At 35.9% G+C, this 21,017-nt stretch overlaps 1 protein-coding gene across 6 annotated transcripts in view; it reads left to right on the top strand.

Moving 5' to 3' along the window:
* Positions 1-21,017, top strand: part of LOC139125067 (uncharacterized) — a 51,645-nt gene that overhangs the window by 28,421 nt on the left and 2,207 nt on the right. For 2 of the 6 annotated variants that reach the window (XR_011550139.1, XR_011550142.1), the window contains 8 exons: positions 2,252-2,416; positions 5,605-5,780; positions 7,665-7,743; positions 7,952-8,118; positions 10,539-10,603; positions 10,913-11,001; positions 11,509-11,618; positions 12,211-20,060. Coding sequence is in view for 3 of the 6 variants with exons in the window: in XM_070691178.1 (XP_070547279.1) it covers positions 5,605-5,780; positions 7,665-7,743; positions 7,952-8,043 (347 nt within the window). In the remaining 3 variants the exon portion in view is untranslated. Of the gene's footprint in view, positions 1-2,251; positions 2,417-5,604; positions 5,781-7,664; positions 7,744-7,951; positions 8,119-10,538; positions 10,604-10,912; positions 11,002-11,508; positions 11,619-12,210; positions 20,061-21,017 lie in introns of those variants that run through there. The other 4 variants (XM_070691178.1, XM_070691179.1, XR_011550140.1 and 1 more) reach the window with 3 other exon arrangements.

Here is a 21,017-nt window from a genome sequence, read left to right as displayed (position 1 = left end):
TTTTTCAGTCGATATTGAGCATTTCTGTTCATGTTCAGAACAACGTTTGAGCCCGACAATCCTGACGTTGTTAGCCAGTTCGCAATGTCCGTGATGATGATTGACAAGTTACGTCCAGTGACGTCAAGCTAGCTGAATACACGCACGTGCGGCCGGTGACCTGTAGATGACATGACACGATGGCTATCTGTTTAAGTACTGATCAGGAAGGTAGGTTGGGAGTTAACTGGCCAAAATAATTCACAGTAATTGTGCACAAAATCGCGAAAATCGTAAAGGGAAATGTAAATCATGTCTTTCTGTTTCACATAACGCAATACAATGCCTGGCCTGTCACTATAGGGTTTCTCTGACCGAGTGCTGACGTTGTGAGTTTGACTCCGATTGAGGATTTAATGAATTTCTCAAATAAAGATGACATCACTGATCTGAGAGATGTGATGTCGAAGAAACTGATACTTTGACGGTGACGATTAGGTAAGTTGATGCCATAACACATCGCAGAAGACAAGTAAAAACAATGGTAGATATATTTTCTCGAGATGTTTGCGATTTTTCAAGATTTGCACGCGATAACAGGAAGGCGATTTACATGTAGTCCTATCATGCAAGAAGTGAATGCGAAGATATTTTTGAAAACAGACACGACAGTCAAATTCGGTCTTCGCTTGTCTCAGCAAGATGTTGTGCCGATTCGGCAAACTCAGAAACTGTTCAGTCCAATCTTTTCTGACTGAGATAAAGCAGATCTTAGTGAGAAAAATTAGTTAGCCAGTGAAAACACTTGCATTCACCCATGTATTTTTATTCGGGGACAATAGGCTGACCTACTATGCGGATTCGTATAACGCAACAAACCATCTACCACTAAGTTAAGTATAGACAGTTTGAGCAAAGTCATTCGGGAAAAAGTAATGGACAAAAATACAAGTTTTCAAAACAATAATGTAACATGTTGTCCCTTTTACCTTGGATATTCTCTGAATTCTACTCACTCTATGATCTGTACCCTGAGAGTTCGAGAGCGCAGAATGGTAGCGCAGACTGATAGCGCAGAATAGGAGCGCAGATTGATAGCGCAGAATGGGAGCGCAGATTGATAGCGCAGAATGGGAGCGCAGATTGATAGCGCAGATTAAAATGCGCTAGCGCAGATTGGGGGCGCAGACTATCGATTTCTGACCTCTCACATAGCTCAATTATTTGTAAGTTGACCGAGAGATAGGGCCGTGGCTGCTGATTTTCACACGATTCAGAAGTGACTTAATGATACTCAGAAAGTTTTATACGAGGATAGTTTTGATTTTATTTTTTACAATTAAAAGCAGCTGGGATATCAAACAGGTTCGTTTGATTGTTTGTTGGATATGAAGCCGAGGAAATAAAGTTGCAGTTAACAAATAGCTCACTTGCATATTTATGAAGTTTTGTTATAGTCACATAACTAAAAAAAACCAACTTATGAATTAGATCAGGGTCCAGCCCGTGGTTAGATGCTACTGTATTGACCAATCTGAAGAAAGTATCAATGAAAACATTGATTTTTTTTTATTCTTTTATTGTGATTCACTTTAAAGTCACTTTTTCAAAATTAATTACTGGATAATCTTTACATTTTTAACTTTACCACAAAATTGTAGTTTGATCCCTGTGATATTTTGCATTTGTGTTCCTCGAGTTAAACAGGAGTGCCTTAGGATGAAATGAAAATTAATTCACTAATTTCTTCTCTCTATTGTTGTACAGTATATATTCAAATGTAAGGTAAAATGTCTTGTCTTTTACTCATGCCTTCTCGCATGGAGCCTGCAGTTTGCCAATCATAGAATTTGAAGAGATTGGATTGTTGGACATAGTATACAGCAAGAAACAATACATTAGATTAAATGTAGACAAGATGGTGATTTTTGAATTAGAAGTAGATGAGTCTTTGTTTGCCTAAGTGAATTTTGTAGATGAAACTCCCTTAGATTGGATGGTAGATCTGTGTAGATCAAGCGTAGACGAAGTTAGTGTGAAATGTAGACATAGTCATGTCTGGTGTGGACAATATCTGTAGACAAAGCTTCATGTAGACTAACTGCTGTGGCTGTTCATCTACAAAACCCTGATGTAGATCTACATAAAGTCTACTGCAGACGGTCCGTAGATCTACTCTCATCTACTGTGGACATAGGTTTTCCGTAAGGGCTGCGAGCAATAGTTGTCAGGTTTGCATTGAAATATTTGAACCTTCATGTCTACTTTGTAGGAGGTGCTTTCACAAGTCATGGTCAAAAATCTGGACACTGGAGAGATTATATCACTGGCTGAAGCAGAAGAATCTCTCTATTTGTAAAGCATTCCATTTGTGAAAGTGTAAAACAACTGGCAAGTAGAACAGATGATCTCTTGTGGGCGAAAATATGTTTTAAAGGTGACTGTATAATTAATTCATTGTTAATTGTGTTGCATATTTGTCTCCCGAAGGATCTTCAAATTATTCAAGCAAAGACACGTTTCAGGTGCTAGAAGATGAACTAACCAATTATTCTGCAATGTATAATCTTCCTGTAATCATCTGCGGCGACTTCAACGCCCGTACTAGCTCTCTTCCCGATGCTATACACAATGATAAATATTTGCCTGGTGCAAATAACGATCTCGATTACGACTTGCCATCACGCAAGTCATGTGATACTATTGTCAATGAATATGGTAAATGTTTATTAGAGCTTCGTAAAAGTACTAACTTCAAAATAATGAACGGCAGATATTTTAAAGACCATGGAAGTGGCAACTTTACTTGTATTACAAGAAATGGTGAGAGTGTTGTTGATTATCTCTTGTTGCATGCAACATCGATTTATCTATCGATCAATTGATCGATCGACCGACCATCTATCAAACATCAATATATAGATCGATCGATCTATCGATTAAGTGATCGATTTATCTAGCGATGCATTGATCGACCTATCTATCTATCTATCTATCTAATATCTATCTATCTATAAATCGATTGATCTATCGCTCCCAATGAATCACTGAATCAGATATTATCAGTTAATTGATACAGTATTGGTTGTTTTGATGCAGTATTGGTTGACTTTTCTACGTTATCAGTTGATTTAATCCGTTGTTGGTTCATTGATACGTTATCGGTAAATTTGTTGATACGTTATCGGTTAGGAAAAAGTACTACGTTATCGGGTTTGATACGTTATTGGTTAGTAGTAACAAAGTTATCGGTTGTAACAAGGCTTCTGAAAAATACAGGTTTGTTATCTGGGGGGAGTGCATGTAGCCCCTTCTAGCCCACGGGACATAAACGTATACTTTCAACTAATGCTGATGATATAAATACTCTTGTTACTCGTAAAACTGAATTTACGGTTAAAATATTGGTTTTCTGTTTACAAGCTTGCCAGCAAAAATTATCTATCGTAAGTCTCTCGGGTCTTTTGGTTGGCCCTTGGCGTGGGCGTACTGATAACCTGCTTGAATTTTTTTGGAAAAGCATTGGTCTCACGGTCCTTGGTACTTATTTGGGTAACAGTAGTGAGTATTAAAAAAACTGGATTGACTGTGTTAATAATGGTGGGATAGATATGCTCTAGCTATGCCATTCCAAGGCCGCGTCATGTAATAATCCCCTTGCTGTAACCAAACTCTTCCATCTTTTGATTTGCCTCAGTCCTCCTGCTTTTATCATCGATGAAATTCAACATAATTTTCTTGATTTCCTCTTGCAAGGAAAACTTTGGTTATCAAATCAATCAGTTTTTGCTCCATTGAAGTTAGGAGGGCAAAACCTTATCGATATCTTTTCACGTTTGAAAGCTTTTAGGTGAAAATATCTTCAAAAAAATCTGTATTTAGGTCTGGATAATCCTTCATTTTTGTTCGCTGTTACACCTCTCAACTTTTTATAGTCAGTTTTCAGATTGCTTCAGGATGTCTACCTAGATTTTATCTTTAGCTTTTGAAAATTAAATGGTCTGTAGAAGATTAGTCACAATATTAATGGCTTCATAAACCATGAAAGAATTTCGTCGATAAGTCACAATTGCTTCAAAAAACGTGAAATAATTCCATAATAAGTTATGGTAAAATGGTGCAATTTCTTTATATTTTCATGTTTTTAATAGTGTGCTTCTAAGGACACAAAATATGTTTTGCAAGGAGCACAATTGGAAGATAAAAGAAAAAGTGTTTTTTTTTAATTAAAGATGGTCAGTAGAAGATAAGTCACAATCGCTTACTAAAATATGAAAGAAATTCATCAGTAAGTTAAATTAAAATGGTGTAATTTCTTTATATTTTCATGTTTTTCAAAGGAAAAAGTTTTTTTTTCAATTGAAAGTGGTCGGTAGAAGATAAGTCACAATTGCTTCAACTGTGAAAGAATTTAATCAATGAGTTACGTTAAAACGGTGCAATTTCTTTATATTTTTGTTTGTTAACAATGTGCTTCTAAGGATACAAAACATGTCTCGCAAGAAGCACAAGTCATAATTCAATAGGAAAGTGTGGTTTTTTATTTGAATGTATATTCAAATTGGTCAGTGGAAGATAAGTCACAATTGCTTCATAAAACATGAAATAACTTCATCAATACGTTACGGTAAAATGGTGCAATTTCTTTATATTTTCATGTTTTTAATAGTGTGCTTCTAAGGACACAAAATATGTCTCGCAAAAAGCACAAATTGGAAGATAAAAGGAAAAAGTGTTTTTTTTTAAATTAACGATGGTCAGTAGAAGATAAGTCACAATCGCTTAATAAAATATGAAAGAAATTCATCAGTAAGTTAAGTTAAACTGGTGTAATTTATTTATATTTTCATGTGTTTTGACAGTGTGCTTCTGAGGACACAAAACATGTCTCGCAAGAAGCACCAGCCATAATATCAAAGGAAAATTTTTTTATTCAATTGAAAGTAGTCTTCGTAGAAGATAAGTCACAATTGCTTCATAAAACGTGAAATGATTTCATCAATAAGTTATGGTAAAATGGTGCAATTTCTTTATATTGTCATGTTTTTTTAATAGTGTGCTTCTAAGGACACAAAATATGTCTTGCAAGAAGCACAAATCGGAAGATATAAGGAAAAAGTGTTTTTTTTAATTAAAGATGGTCAGTAGAAGATACGTCACAATTGCTTAATAACTTGTGAAAGAAATTCATCAGTAAGTTAAGTTAAAATGGTGCAATTTCTTTATATTTTCATGTTTCAATAGTGTGCTTCTAAGGCACAAAATATGTCTCGCAAGAAGCACCAGTTATAATTTAATGGGGAAAAAAGGTGTTTTGAGTACAGTGGAAAATGGTGCAATTTCTTTATTTTCATGTCTTTTTACAGTGTGCTTCTACAGATACGAAATATGTCTCGCAAGAAGCACCAGTCATATTTGCAAACAGAGAGCACGGACGATACGATCACATGTGGATTTCACTACGATTGTGGTTCTGGAGGTACAAAACAAGTATCTCAAGAAGCACGTTGCTTTGATCTTTGAAATGACATCCGCGTACGAGGATGTACGCATGCGCACGCTTTGCTGCTTCTAATTGTGCTTTTTGTACTTTTTTTGTAACCTTCCATTCCTCCTCCTCCACAGGCGAACTCTCGGGCGCTCTTCCAAATCACGCCGAGAACGGGATGTCACAGCGTGAGCGCGAAGAACAAAGGCGTTTCCGATCTCTGTTAGGTATATTCGTCCCAGATTTTACACAGTATTTCTCCTGTGTTCACATCGAACTGATCATGGCCACTTGTCCGGACTGTGAGGCTAGAGTAAGTACAAATCTAACGTATTTCGCGCGTCCATCATTGAAACATTTTGTGAAAGTTACTCAAGATGCTTTTAAGGAGGTACGCTACTATTCCAAAAAATGTTGGGACATTCTTGAAGTTGACTTTCTGAAATAATCTTTATGTGTACATTGCAAAGATGTGAAAAAAATATGGGGTACCCATGCAAAATTTTTGAAACAACACATGCCAAAATTGACAGAAAACCACTAAATCTCCCATTTTGCGAAATTTGCACTTACCAGCAGAATCTTTATTTTATCGCAAACGATTAACAGATCCCAGTGTGCATACTACATTTTTGCATCGCCAGGACAGCTGTATTAGGACAATCAACTAAAATTTGTGATGTCTTGTCTTAAAAATTAAATATTAGACCCTAAATTTATCATTTAACTGTAAAATTAGTCTTTTTAAAAATATAAACTTCATATAAATGCACAAAATGGTTTTCAAAATGTTAAAAAGTACAGCGATATCTATCAAAGAGACAGTGTTCTTTGATTTAGAAGCAAAAAAAGTTGGGGTCACCACGCAAATTTTCTTACTAACAGCAAAAAGTGACGAAAAAAGGTGAATTTTGTTAGACCTGAGATTTGACCCTCTAGCTTTCTGATATTATGTCAGAGCTACATTGTTAATTATTCTCTACTGATCTTTCAAAATAAAAATAACTGTCGATTTTTCAGTGCAAAAATATAATTTTGGTTGTTTTGATTCATAAAAACTTCTGAAAGAAATATTATAAGGTCACTAGCATGATTTTTTGCCATTTTGTCCTGTTATTCACGCTCACCAGGTTAGGTAGTCTAAAAGGAACATGTACATCTTCTGGACAAAAGAGGGCGCTCTCCTATATAGAATTGTAGCGTACTACCTTAAAGTCTACCTGAAACTAATTCTTCGTTAAGGGAATAGAATTTAAGCAAACTTTAGTTTTGCAGTGAGGCATTCTTGTAAACCCGCAAGTAAGCCCCCTCTTTCCATGCGTAGAGTGACCGTGGCTCTATCGCCGACTGAATATATTTTCCACTACTGAAACTCAATGTGTTTGTGACAATTAACCACATGGTTTTATCGACTCTTGACATGTGTAACTGCTTTCAAGTCACTCGATGTTGAAAACGAAAACCAAATGTACACGAACATCTGGTCCAGTGCTCGTGAATATGTGTCGTCAATTTAAACAATGAATGTTTACAAACAAAGATGACATTTTTTGTTCGGAGTGTCTATTGACAGGCGCCGGTCAATAGACAAAAAATGACTATTGACACGCGGGACGTTTTTCGCCTAAATTCACCACATTTCTGCAAAATAAACTCGGCCTTTCTCCACTTAAATGAAGAACACATTATTTTTCCTTGAAAAATTTACAAAATAAGTGCTAACACGTCACAAATTCAACGTTTTGAACGCAGTAGCGAAAGCCGTCACACGCGGTGCCGTACTGTCGGTTGAGCTATAGTAGCATGTGCATGTTCTGCACGTGCAGTTTGGCCTATAGATCATACTTGTACTGTACAATACAACGTTTCAGTGTTCATTAAGTCTGTTTTGCAGTGTAAAAGTTGAATAACTAGTAGACCTAACAAAAGTGTTTTAAAGACAATCAGCAGTTCCAGTCTATGGAATTTCTGGTGGTAATGAAACCCACAAAGATGTTGTGTACCGGTAGACAAAACAATCTATTTGGCATATGCCATATTGAATTTATCTGGCAGTGGTATTTACAGAATGGAGCTCATGAATACTACAAGTGAACTTGAAATGCAGGTTTGAACATTGTAACAGCATGATTTACCCTGCGAGCAATAGTTGTCAGGTTCGCATTGAAATATTTGAACCTTCATGTCTACTTTGTAGGAGGTGCTTTCACAAGTCACGGTCAAAAATCTGGACACTGGAGAGATTATATCACTGGCTGAAGCACTGAATATGTCAGGTAAGTTTATTTATACACCCATTTGATTACTGCAGGAAAGTTCTATGTGTGCTGCAGTCTGTATAGATATAAGATATTGTGGGATATGAAAAATTTCACCCTAAAATCACTCTGTAATTATGAACAACTGAGACATGATGAACGTACATTCTTACTTTAATGGTTGAGATTCTTTCTGGAAATTGTTTATCCATTCCTTCACTTTTAGAAGAAGAGAAAGGCCAGGAAGACGACCCTGTCACCATCAGCAGGAGCGAACTGCAGCGCCTTATACAGAATCAAGAAGAAATGCTAAAATAACAACAATTTCTAGAAGAGCGACTGGTGTTTGAATCTCGAGGAAGAAAAAAGCTACGACCAACATTGAAATTGAAGGTAAAGTGTTTTAAAATCTGGTGCGCTCGGCCAGGCTGTCTGATTTTTGTAAAGGTAGAGCGCACTCATGCCTTGGCCAGGCGCTGGAGATGAGGGACCTGTTTTATACGTTTGACCACTCAGAGTCAGATTTTCAGCACCTTTTTTGTCAGCTCTGAATGGCAGGGGTGTGTGTTACCGGCGTTATACAGCTGAGGCCCGTATAACGCCGATAACACACAGCCCTGCCATGCAGAGCTACCTTTTTGTGTTTCATTTGACGATAGCTAAAAGACATCCCCTGAATTACCACGTTTCCCATTTTCTGACTAACTATTCGCACGTGTTCTTCAGGAAGATACAACAAAAGGCGCCCTTCTCAATCCCTGGTTCTCGCATTAGTTTGTCATTCTTTTGTTTTCCATTGAATACTTTATCAAGGAAATAATATAAATATGAGATAAATCTGATAATTGAGTGGGGGCTTTTTAAACACCATTAACACCTTTCTTGATACTCCAGACTATTGTCCTTGTTGTATTATGCAAATTTGACTTTTAAGTTCTAAGTTCAAGTCGAGAATTTTCTGTACAATCAGCTTTTTGTACAATATATTTCTGTCTCACAGAAGTCGTGGATACAAAGAGTAGAAAATCAGTGTGAAAATTAGTAGATATTCGGACTCTGGTGTTGCACATGCAAGCTGTTGCTCCAAGTGGACCTTGCCTGTAAATATCTGGCAAAATCTGGCACAGAAACTGCAGTTATGAACATTCAGCTAACTCAATTAGACATTTAGCTAACTCTTAAGACAATAACTACCTGGTTTTTGTGAAGTTTAACATGATGGTTTCCTGCATTAAGGCCATCGTCTGGGCTAATGTCGGTCAAAATGCTCAAAAAATCAAATTTTATTTTTTTCCTTCATTGTCACCCTCGACATGTATACTTTCAAATAAGCTATATCATTCTTCAAAAAATATTAACTAAAATCGAGAAAAATCGCGTTTTTTTCCCACTGACCCCTGGTCAAATTTTATTTAGTCTAATTATATATTCAAAACAGGTAAATCGCTATTTTTGGTTGCCTAAAAACTTTGTTGAGTTATGGCATCATGTATGAAGTAGTGACCATTTGCTTGCTTATTGAAGCAGCTTTTTCAGAGGTAAAAATATGGCGTTGTGGAAATTGTGAGTTTGAGACTAATTGCAGTCTAAAAAAGCCAGATCAATGAGTAATCGGGAAGAAATTTGCAACAAATGATTCTGTTTTATATTTTGTGTGGATATTACTGTACGGCATATGAAGATTTTCATTCAGGTATAGCAATTAAACCAGAAAACAAACCATATTAGACGTTATGGTGTCCATATACATAACAAGTAAAGAATCTCACATGAATTTCATTATCATGCTGATTATAAAATCAATGTTTTTTTGATAATTAACAGTTCATTTTTCACTTAGAAAGCAATTACAACCAGGCTTTTGTAAATAGAATTCTAACTGACAATCTAAACTTGTCGAATACCCTATTTTGAGGTCGTAAACTTTGCATGAAGTATGAGTATCACCTTTATGTTGTAAACATTTCAATCCAATACTCCTAACAATTGTGTTTTGTACTGCATTCGTTTCTTGCGGCAGTAATAACTCTTGAAAGAATGGTTGGAATGCAATGAAAATCAGCCAACATATGTGAAATTAAATACTTTTTACAAAATAAACCTCAAAAAACAAGGTCATCCAATCATGTCATAGTAGAAACTTGACGGAAAGTTGTGAAATTTATTAATTTTTCAATCTTAACGAGATGACTATGATTTAATTTATATTGACATCTTATACAGTCATAGATTTAGGTTCATATTGTAATACATATACATCTGAATGCTACATAAAAAATTCGGTTGTTGTATGACTTTTCGTTCAATAGATATCTTTGCCACAAATTTCCTCATATTTTTAACCCTGAAATTGTCGCCATGCCAACCGAATATCCGGTTTTCCCCCTGCACTGCATTTTACCATCTACTGCAACAAAAAGATGACAAACTCTGAAAACAAGGTACTACACGGTTAGTGTTTTAAAATAGCCAAGACAATAGCCTTAACTGATGTATGTCTCGCTTTCAAAATCAGTGATTTGATTGCAAGTGATGATGCTGTATACATCTTCAGACTTAATTCAAAATCGGAGGCCTTAAATTGTTGTGTATTTCCAGATATGCCATTTTCAAAAGCATAGTTTGTTTTTAGAATTTTTTGTCTCTGTCAAAGTAAAACAGCTATATTTGACATGATGTACAGGATAGTGTCTGGCAACAGCAAACACTTTGTTGTGGTCAAACCGATACAAATCCTGGTTAACAGTACTCATGTATTTGAAAACTCCTTTGAAACATTTATGAACATAAGGTGTAACATTTCTGTTTTGCAGAATACAGTTCACACAGTCTACAATGGACTTGTGGAGAATGGCCAGACATGGGATACAAGTAAACCGTAAGTATTAAATTTGTAGCAAACCTATTTCCAACTCTTTTTACATAATTATTGGAGGCCATTTGCACTAAACCCCTAGGAAAATTTTTTTTTGCTTTCAAGAAGTGTCCTTGTACCGTACATTGTAAGTGTGATGCAACTAGGGCTGACTGATAGGTTCCCTTCAGAAATGCTCAAAACTAAAGAAAAACTCAATGTGCAGTTTTATATGGTATCTAAATTTCCAATAATCTCTGATCAAAAAATAAAAATAAAAATATTTCAGTATACAGTTTTCAACACTTAACTTAAATCACATGCTTCTTCTAGCTTTGGTCATGCAATCAACATCGAAATAAGTAATGAGATAAAGAAGGCATTGAATAACCAAGTGAGTGCAGATGAAGCAGTTATCCAAGGTGAGTCATGTTTGGTGCATGTGTATTTTCTTCTTTAATACCTAGTATTAGCCAGTAAAACTGAAAATTGACTACACTTCTGGAAATGGATTAGTCTCTCAGTTTTGGTCATTTTAGTTTCAATTGCCTGATATCCTATTAGTTGTCAGGAAGGGATACAGTTCTACCAAAATGTTCATGCTCTTTTTAAGCTGGTAACAACAACATTGATTCTGCAACACACACTTACTTGAAAAGAGATTTTGGTGATGTCACAAATTAGAAAATGTTTTTTTTCCACTTGTTTAATGAAATGTCAAAGCAAGTGAATTGTGTCCTTTGAGTGCCCAAGGTAAACTGGTAAATTTTGAATTGCTGACAGAAAATACATCTCACACATGAAAAGGTTGTGTTCACTGTGTAAGTATTGGGCTTGCCAACAGAAATACTGAGTAGAAGAAGGTCTAGGTACTGTACAGAATAAGATTAACTGGTTATATGAAATCTTACTTTTATTTTATTTGACAGTTGCCATGAAAACCTACTTTTTGACAAAAAGAAAAGAAAAGAAACGGTTGGCAAGTGGGAAGATGGATGCATTTCGTAAGAAGCAAGCCAGAAGACAAAGAAAGCAGCAGGTAATGTATAAGTAATGTTGTTTTGCCATTGGTTTTAGTTTATTTTTAAATAGTATTGATCTTGTTCAGTTCACTGAAATTGCTCACTCTCTGACCCAGACGAACTCCACCCAATACACTCAGATAATGCACGATTGACTTCTATCATATGAAGTGAGAAAAATCAAACTTTTAGTATGAAAAATAATTGGTTAACTTTAAAGCTTATTTATGTGAGAGTTTAGTACTGTTTTGTGTTTTAAATTGAATTGTTGTATTCTTGCTACAGACTGTATGGCCATGTAGAAGTCATAGAAGTGTAGATAACATGGTGTTAATAAATGTCTAGTAAACTTACCTTCATTGAAAACAGGCAGCCAAAAATGTTAGTGTAGTTGTAAATGTTGCCTCTAACTCTACCTCTGTCATGAAACAGTAATTAATGTTAGCTAAAAATGTATGACTTGCTGTATCTAGGTGTTGATGCAAGAAGGTAATAGCAACATTCATTCAGAGAAAATAATGTGATTGTTTATTGCAGCGATTAGGAAATAGAGAACCATGGCTGGTTTTCAGTCGATTTTTCTCTTACTATAGTTTTTTCTTTTCCCAGAAATTGTTGAGGCGCAAGGAAGCCATGGAAAAGAGTTCATCAATAGGAAAAACTGAAAGAAGTCTTATGAAAATGGTCATGACATCTTCACATTTTTCAAGTGAGGACACGGATTCTTGTGTATCCATGGAGTCATCATCTGATGATGATTTGTGCATCAGCGATAGAAGGAAGTCAAAACCTTTAAGGCGGCGGCCTCTGATTTGGCGCTCAAAAAGAGTTAATGATATTTTTGATTTATTAGATAGGCGATATGAAAAGAAATTAAAAAAAATGGGAGGAGGTTTTATTCATAAACGAAGTGAAGGAGCACCATCCATCACAACACACTGCCCCAGAAGGTGCGCCATCTTGGGCAATCAGTAATGAAAAATAAATTTGATAATTAATTTAATTTAACTTATTCTTATTGGTATTTTGAAATGGAAAGCAATTCTTCTATTTACAGTGTATTTGTATTTCTTAAATCAATTTTTGGGTCTCTTTTCGACTTTTTGTAATAATGACTTGTTAATTTTAATACTTCTTTGCTGCGATTTCTGTATGTTTGGACTGATTACTGTGAAAGTCGGTTATGAAAGTTGTATGTATGCCCCTCGCAAGAGTTTGTACTCACAGCCTTACTTGTGGAGAGGTGACACAAGAGGTCACATTTTGCCATCATTTGTCAATGTCACATTTTGACCATTGTAGTAGCCTCTTTGCCCACCTTTGCCACCCCTGGCATTTTTGGTGAAATTCCTGTATTTGTTGAGAGGTGACAAATCAAAACTTTTGACATCATTTTTCAAGGTCACATTTTGACCATTGTAGTAGCCCTTTTGCCAACCTTTGCCACCCCTGGCATTTTTTGGTGAAATTTCTGTATTTGTTGAGAGGTGACGAATCAAAACTTTTGACATCATTTGTCAAGGTCACATTTTGACCATTGAGTAGCTCTTTTGCCAACCTTTGCCACCCCTGGCATTTTTTGGTGAAATTCCTGTATTTGTTGAGAGGTGACAAATAACAACTTTTGACATCATTTGTCAAGGTCACATTTTGACCATTGTAGTAGCCCTTTTGCCCATCTTTGCCACCCCTGGCATTTTGTGGTGAAATTCCTGTATTTGTTGAGAGGTGACAAATAACAATTTTGACATCATTTGTCAAGGTCACATTTTGACCATTGTAGTAGCCTCTTTGTCCACCTTTGCCACCCCTGGCATTTTTTGGTGAAATTCCTGTATTTGTTGAGAGGTGACAAATCAGAACTTTTGACATCATTTGTCAAGGTCACATTTTGACCATTGTAGTTGCCCTTTTGCCAACCTTTGCCACCCCTGGCATTTTTGGTGAAATTCCTGTATTTGTTGAGAGGTGACAAATCAGAACTTTTGACATCATTTGTCAAGGTCACATTTTGACCATTGTAGTTGCCCTTTTGCCAACCTTTGCCACCCCTGGCATTTTTGGTGAAATTATTGTATTTGTTGAGAGGTGACAAATCAGAACTTTTGACATCATTTGTCAAGGTCACATTTTGACCATTGTAGTAGCTCTTTTGCCAACCTTTGCCACCCCTGGCATTTTTGGTGAAATTCCTGTATTTGTTGAGAGGTGACAAATCACAACTTTTGACATCATTTGTCAAGGTCAAATTTTGACCGATGTAGGAGTCCCTGTGCAAACCTTTGCTACCGTACAGCACAGTGGATAAAAGTCACTTATCTTTTGGATCCACAATATGTACACATATACCAACGATTTCCCCGTGTTTGAACCATAGGTATAGGACTAACTTTACACATCTTCATACCCCTGTTTAAATCTTGAATCACAGTAAACTTTAGTGAGATGGCATAGCATGGAAAGACATGCTTGTATGTCCACAAGTAAAAGTAGCGAAATTGTAAGAACCATTTTTATATTTTTCTGTATTTTACCATCCTAATCAAAAGTGGTACTTAGTCTAGTTGCACCCCACCTGTCAAAGGTGTGTGAAAATGTGTAACTGTGAACAAAGCTGTAGGAAGTATTATAAGGTCAAATGTTGTACTTCGCAATGTTTTGTTAGGTACTTTACCTACCCTGTCAAATCCCCTTTTTGGTACAGTGAAGTTCATTTGAACAAATTAACATCTACACCCCTAGGTGCACCTGTACACCAAATACTAAGACAGTAGGTGCTGCGGTTTAGGTGTTTTGATGTGGACGGACATACATACATACATACATACATACATACATACATACATACATACATACACACACACATACATACATACATACATACATACATACATACAAACATACATGCAAATCGGATGCAAATGAAGTGATTCAGCTTATACGATTACCTCACATTGGTATACCAAATGTGAGCTAAAAAACCAAAGTCACCGCATCATTTTTGAAATGTCTAGGATGAGAAACAAACTTTTATTTTTCTTGGCCTTACAGTTTTCCTCCATCAATGAAGTCTTTTTTCAAAGAAACTAATTAATTTGGAAAACAGCCATTAAGCTGTGCATGGTTAGTCATACCAATTTCACAATTTTCTCTCACTAAATCGTGATTATTTTCCCACCCAACACATTTTCTGTAGTGCTTGGCTTTTAAAGACCAATTGGAAAGTCAAAAATAGTGTCAATGACACTGTGCTCCCATTTTACAGAGATACTAAGTACTAATACAATACACACATGACATTGCATTCTTACAGGTTGATTACTGAGAAAATTCCATTGCAGGTCCAAATTAATCTTACCGTATACCCCAGCAATATGAAATGCTCCATCTCATAATGACTTTCACCCATCTGACAGAAAACAACCCTAGGATTGAGACTATCATGTTTAAAAGCAATCCAACAAATACTTTGGGAGAAAACGATTTTTTGACAAAAAATGGAAAAAATTGTCCCAAAAATACAAATATGAAAATTTCACAACAATTTGAACAAATCTGACAAAGGCCAACCCCAGGATCATACATACAGGTTTTCAATGCAATGGGGGGAGCGCTTTCAGAAAAGAAGATTTTTTTGACCAATAACGGGAAAATCGCCGTAAAAATACAACTTTCCAAGTTTCACCGAAATTTGAAGAAATGTAACTAAAGTCACTATAAAGAGCCTGCATACCAAGTTTCAACCAAATCTGGCCAGTGGTTACAGAGTTTTAGCAATTTGCAGGATTTTTCCTTTCCCCCCCCCTCATTTGCATATTTTTGACTTTGACATGTTCACTTCAACAAATTCACATCTCCACCCCTGGGTGCACCTGTCCACCAAATACTAAGATGGTAGATGCTGCGGTTTAGGATTTTTTAATGTGGACGGACATACATCCGCACATACTAACTAACATACATAAATACATACATGCATACATACATACATACGTACAGACAGACGGACAGACAGATAGACATGCATACATACATACATTTTTACAACTTTTAACCTCCAACAGCCGACCAACCTATCAATATCAGTTTGTTCAACTTGATACTACTGCTTATAGAGTTAATTACATTATAATTAAGGTAAACATGCCTTGCTTATCAAGATTAAGTCATAAAAAAAAGACAGCATATCTGTTGGGTTATAAAGAATCTTCAGCTGATTATCTCTATCACTATTTTCATCCAATTAACCAAGCACATTTTAACTCTCAAATTAACATTGCAAGTAAGTTCTGTTGAATAAGTTGAGCCTCTAGGTACTCTGAGAAAGTACATGGAAGAGACAAATGTTTGCAACTTAAGAAGTTCAAGGTCATCAAAAGCATTATAAGGAATCCTGTAACACTTTCATTGCACTGTTTACACAGATTGCATAATTGCTATAAATAGAACATGAGGAATCTTATAGCCCAGCTTTACCAGAAAAACCCTATCACTTTGACCACTCTTTTAATTGACCACTTTATTTTTTTCCTCAAAAAGTAATTTTATTTTACCCTTACTAAGTCGACCATAAATAGAAATTGGAACTTTCTCTATCTCTATTTATTTGACAAACCTATCATGACAAACTATTATGAGTAATTTCTGTTAGATAACATACAGAGAACAATACATGATGGTACAGAATATGTCAAAGTTGGGATTCAGGAAAGTTGTCTTTACATGTTTTAATCATCCAAGATGGTAAGCATTTGACTACGAGCTGTCAAAAAGTTGAACTTTCTAATAATTCTACACTAAAATTATTTTGGTTTTGTTGATTTCCTAACTAATTCAATTATTTAAAATCATATTAATTATTTTTTCTGGGTGAATTGATAGGGTTTATACAGTACAAGAGTTACAAACAATGTAGGTCAAATTTAGTTAAAACATCAATTACCGTCTAACATTGCATCATTCCTATAAATAACACCTCAGCCTGGAACAGCACAATCATAATCTGCTCATTCACACAGGCAGTACTTGACTTTGAATGAACAACCTACTACATTTCACCTGTGTATCAAATTTGAAAGCATGGCAAAAAGTACCACAAAATTTGCAAATTTCGCCTTGAGTTCACCGAGTCATCTTCAGGTCACTCCTAGGAACCTGCACACCCAATTGGAAAGTAATGGCACACACAGTTTCAAAGAAGATTTTTTTTAACCAAAAATGGCAAAAATTGCCCAAAAATACAAATATGCAAATTTTGCCATAATTTTGATTAATTCAATTTTGAGTTATCACAAGGCACTTGCACGCCAAATTTTAAAGCGATCCAACCAGTGGTTTAAGAGAAAAAGATTTTTTACTAAAACGGCAAAAAAAGATTCATTAAAAATAGAAAGCATCAAATATTGACATCAAATCTATATTGTTTGAATGAGTTGGGCCTAAGGTACCTAAAAACCAAATATGACAATGATCAGATGAGTAGCTCCTGAGTTATTGATTTTTGACCTTTTTCGCCTTTTTTTCTACCTCATTTGCATATCTATGGTAATAAAAAGTTCATTTTAATAACGGCACATCTACACCATATATGGCATTACTGCACCAAAAATAAGCTTAATATGTGTAGTGGTTTTTGAGTTTTTGCGTTGGACGGACAGACATCCATACATACATACATACATACATACCGGTACATACATACATACATACATACAGAGCATACAGACAGACATCTCACATATAGACTTTTTTCAACCATCACTATAACCTCCCAATTGCCATATATGTATGGCAAATGGGAGCTAATAAGAGAGCGATTCCTGGTGACGGCAAACACAATGGGAATTTTCTGTTGCATTTTATGAAGTGATTAGGCTATTTCTGATGAGGAGTCATGAATACAATAAATGTCATGAGTAAAAGCAATGCTACCATAGACTGAAGCATACGTGGGATGCAACAATGTCATCACTTGCTAACATTAAAGTGGCACTCCAATTTCACATTTTTAAAAAATCACAGCGTATGAGTTGAATTCGACAGCCGTTTATGCTAATAAGGCAAAACATTTATCACATGTAGGGTAAAACCAGTATCTCTGAGGGATCAATTCAGACCTGTCATTTTCGTATAATGGACAAATCAATAGAAAACCAGATATGAACTGAATATGCTCACGTATTTTACAACAGGTTCATTAATAGTAGTGCGCTTCACAGAACAATATCACTATATGTAGCAGGTTTTTTTCAACTTCGCAAAGTACTCTCAGAGTTTAATCACTAATTACAAAACTTTATTTAATATGCAAATGAGCTGTTCATAAATTTGGCACTGCTCAATGCTTTATGGGACAATTAGATATGCATCAGATCAACATTTGTAGCACGTTTTATTTAATTTAATGCTGTAATTTTAGAGTAATGTCACTAATTACAAAGTTCATTAAATATGCAAATAAACCCTAAATTAACTTGACACTATTCAATGATTCATAGCACTATTAAATATTTATCCAATCAATATCTGTAGCACCTTTAACAAAATTTTGGTGCCGAAATTTCAGAAATATATACCTAATTACAAAGTTTATTAAATATGCAAATGAACCCTTCATTAACTTTACACTACTAAATGCTTTACAACACAGTTAGATATCTGTCATATCTGTATATGCAGCAGTTTTCATCACATTTGATGCAGTTATTTCGGAGTTATATGACTAATTATAAGACTTCATGAAATATGCAAATGAGCTAATTATTAACTTGACACTGCCTAATGCTTCTGAGTACAATTGGATATTTATCAGATCAACATCTGTAGCAAGTTCCATCAACTTTAACGCTGTAATTTTGGAGTAATATTACTAATTACAAAGTTCATTAATTATGCAAATGAACCCCGAATTAACTTCACACAACTAAACGCTCTAAACCACAATTAGATATCTGTCGGATCAGTATCTGCAGCAGATTTCATCACATTTGGTGCAGTTATTTTGGAGTTATATCACCAATTACAAAACTTCATAAAATATGCAAATGACCTATTTGTTAACTTGACACTGCCAAATGCTTCTCAGTACAATTAGATATTTATCAAAACAATATCTGTACCCAATTTCACTGACTTGGGTGCCGTAATTTCAGAGTTATATACCTAATTACAAAGTTCATTAAATATGCCAATGAACCCTTAATTAATTTCACACTACTAAATGCTTTACACTAGTTAGATATCAGTCGGATCAGTATCTGCAGCAGATTTCATCACATTTGGTAAAGTTATATGGGAGTTATATGACTAATTACAAACCTTCATAAAATATGCAAATGAGCTATTTATTAACTTGACACTGCCTAATGCTTCTAAGTATAATTAGATATATATTAGATCAATATTTGTTGCAAGTATCATCAAGTTTGGTGCAGGAATTTCAGAGTTATCTCACTAATAACAAAAGTTCATTAAATATGCAAATGAGAAGATAATTGACATGGCACTCACAGTATCATCATAATAATCTTAGATTGTCATCTGTGAAAAGTTTCATGAAATTTTGTGCAGTATTTCTTGATATATGTCTACACTGTCATTACCGTCTCCATAGGGAAACCATTGTACGCAAAAAAACAATATTGCATAAGGGACCGTCTCAGATTGTCGCAGAAGTTCAAAAAGCGAAATTCATTCATTTAGGGGGGGTTGACCTCCATTCAATTAGTGAACTTCACTTTCGCACTTTTATTTTGTGATCACAAGTTTTCGTGTGTTTATTTTTAATTAAAGAAAAACTGCACACTCGTGCCAACAAATTTGTAACTGTTTCGATCTCGTTTGTGCCCCAAACACAATTTACCGATAGTAACATTGTATCGTAAACCTTTCATTCATAAAATTATACAAAGACAAAAGTATCATTTTTTGCTCACGTGTGAACACGTGAGCATATGTCGCAGCGATGTCTGTCTGTCTGTCTGTCTGTGTGTCTGTCTGTCTGTTGGTCCATTTTCTCAAAAACGGCTGAACGTATTTCAGTCAAATTTGGTAGACATCTTCAGAATTCAAATGGCTAGAACTGAAAAGGTTTTGGTGGGCGTGGCTTGGATATTAATGAAGTTATGAAAGTTTTAATTTTTCTGTTACGCCGCGTATGACAAGTGAAAACAATCGACTGTTTGAGGGCGCTGTGAAATGTGCTTGTCCAGGTTGGCTACAGCTGGATACATTTTACCCACAAACCCTAGCGGCATAAAGCCAGTCTAACTGCACTTACTGTACTTGTACATTTCGTCTCCCCGCCATCGTCGCGTAAATCAAGTTATACCGTCGTATCATAACGAGCACATAGTTCTTCGCTTGTCTCCACAGCCTTTCTGTGCTGTGAGTACACTTATCCGGCTTTTTGCTGTACAAATTCTGAAGCGTGATTTTGATGGACTGTTGGTGTGGTGTCGGTAAGTAATTCAAAGTAATTTGTGTGTGATGTGTTGATTCTATGTCGTGATTTGATGTATGCACCTTTGTTCGATACCACGATTTGACTTGGACGCTTTGAGTTTACGGTTGAGAAAGTGAATAGTACGGTACATGCATCAAAAGAATTGAGAAGGAGCGCGACTGTGACTCGATCGCGACTGGGAGCTGTAGTTCCGAACTTGACTTTTTCATGGCATAGATTTGTACGGTCGGCTCTTGCCCTGCGTACCCTGCTGTGTGTTTCGGGCGTTACACGGCCCCCGCCACTATCATCTACATCATCACATCTTTATCTAGTCTAATGAGGTCTTCCAAATCCTTTGTATTCATTTAGACCCATATTTTTTGAGCAACGGCTTTTGAGATTTTCTGGCGCACGTTTGTTGGCTCATTATAAAGTGAGTCTTGGGGTCGACTGTTCAGAGATGACAGCTGTAGTTGCTTCATTGTAAGAAGGCAGACAAGGCCCTCTGTCACAAACCTTAAAAAGTCTGTAGCATGATTGAAAGAATCCATTACTTTACGCTTCACTGTTCTGTGATTAAATGTTTTCTTGGCGTGCGCCAATGTCAGCTACGCTGGCTCCTCTGTAGAATTCATCCATTAGATGTGGTGGGGCCGTGTAACACCTGAAACACACAGCACGGTACGCAGAGCTAGCTAGGTCGGGTAGATTTCTGTGTACGCTGCACGTCTCCAAAACCCACGTGGGTCCGGCCCGACAGCGTATCCCTTAGCGTACACGAGAGGTCCTGCACGAAGAATAACAACTTGACTGGTGTCAATGTTATTACTATTTCATAAAAATAGTCCACGTAAAGATTGTTTTGTGACAATCGACGAGAGTCATAGGCTGGTTAGGCTAATTTTGTCGTGGCTCCTAATTTTGTCGTGGCAAAGCCATAGATTAGGGTTAGGGATTTTAGATTGGGCAA

Source organism: Ptychodera flava, assembly GCF_041260155.1.
Source record: "Ptychodera flava strain L36383 chromosome 23 unlocalized genomic scaffold, AS_Pfla_20210202 Scaffold_24__1_contigs__length_23054250_pilon, whole genome shotgun sequence".
In the NCBI taxonomy this organism is placed as follows: Eukaryota; Metazoa; Hemichordata; class Enteropneusta; family Ptychoderidae; genus Ptychodera; species Ptychodera flava.
This window is presented reverse-complemented; position numbering and strand designations above follow the sequence as displayed.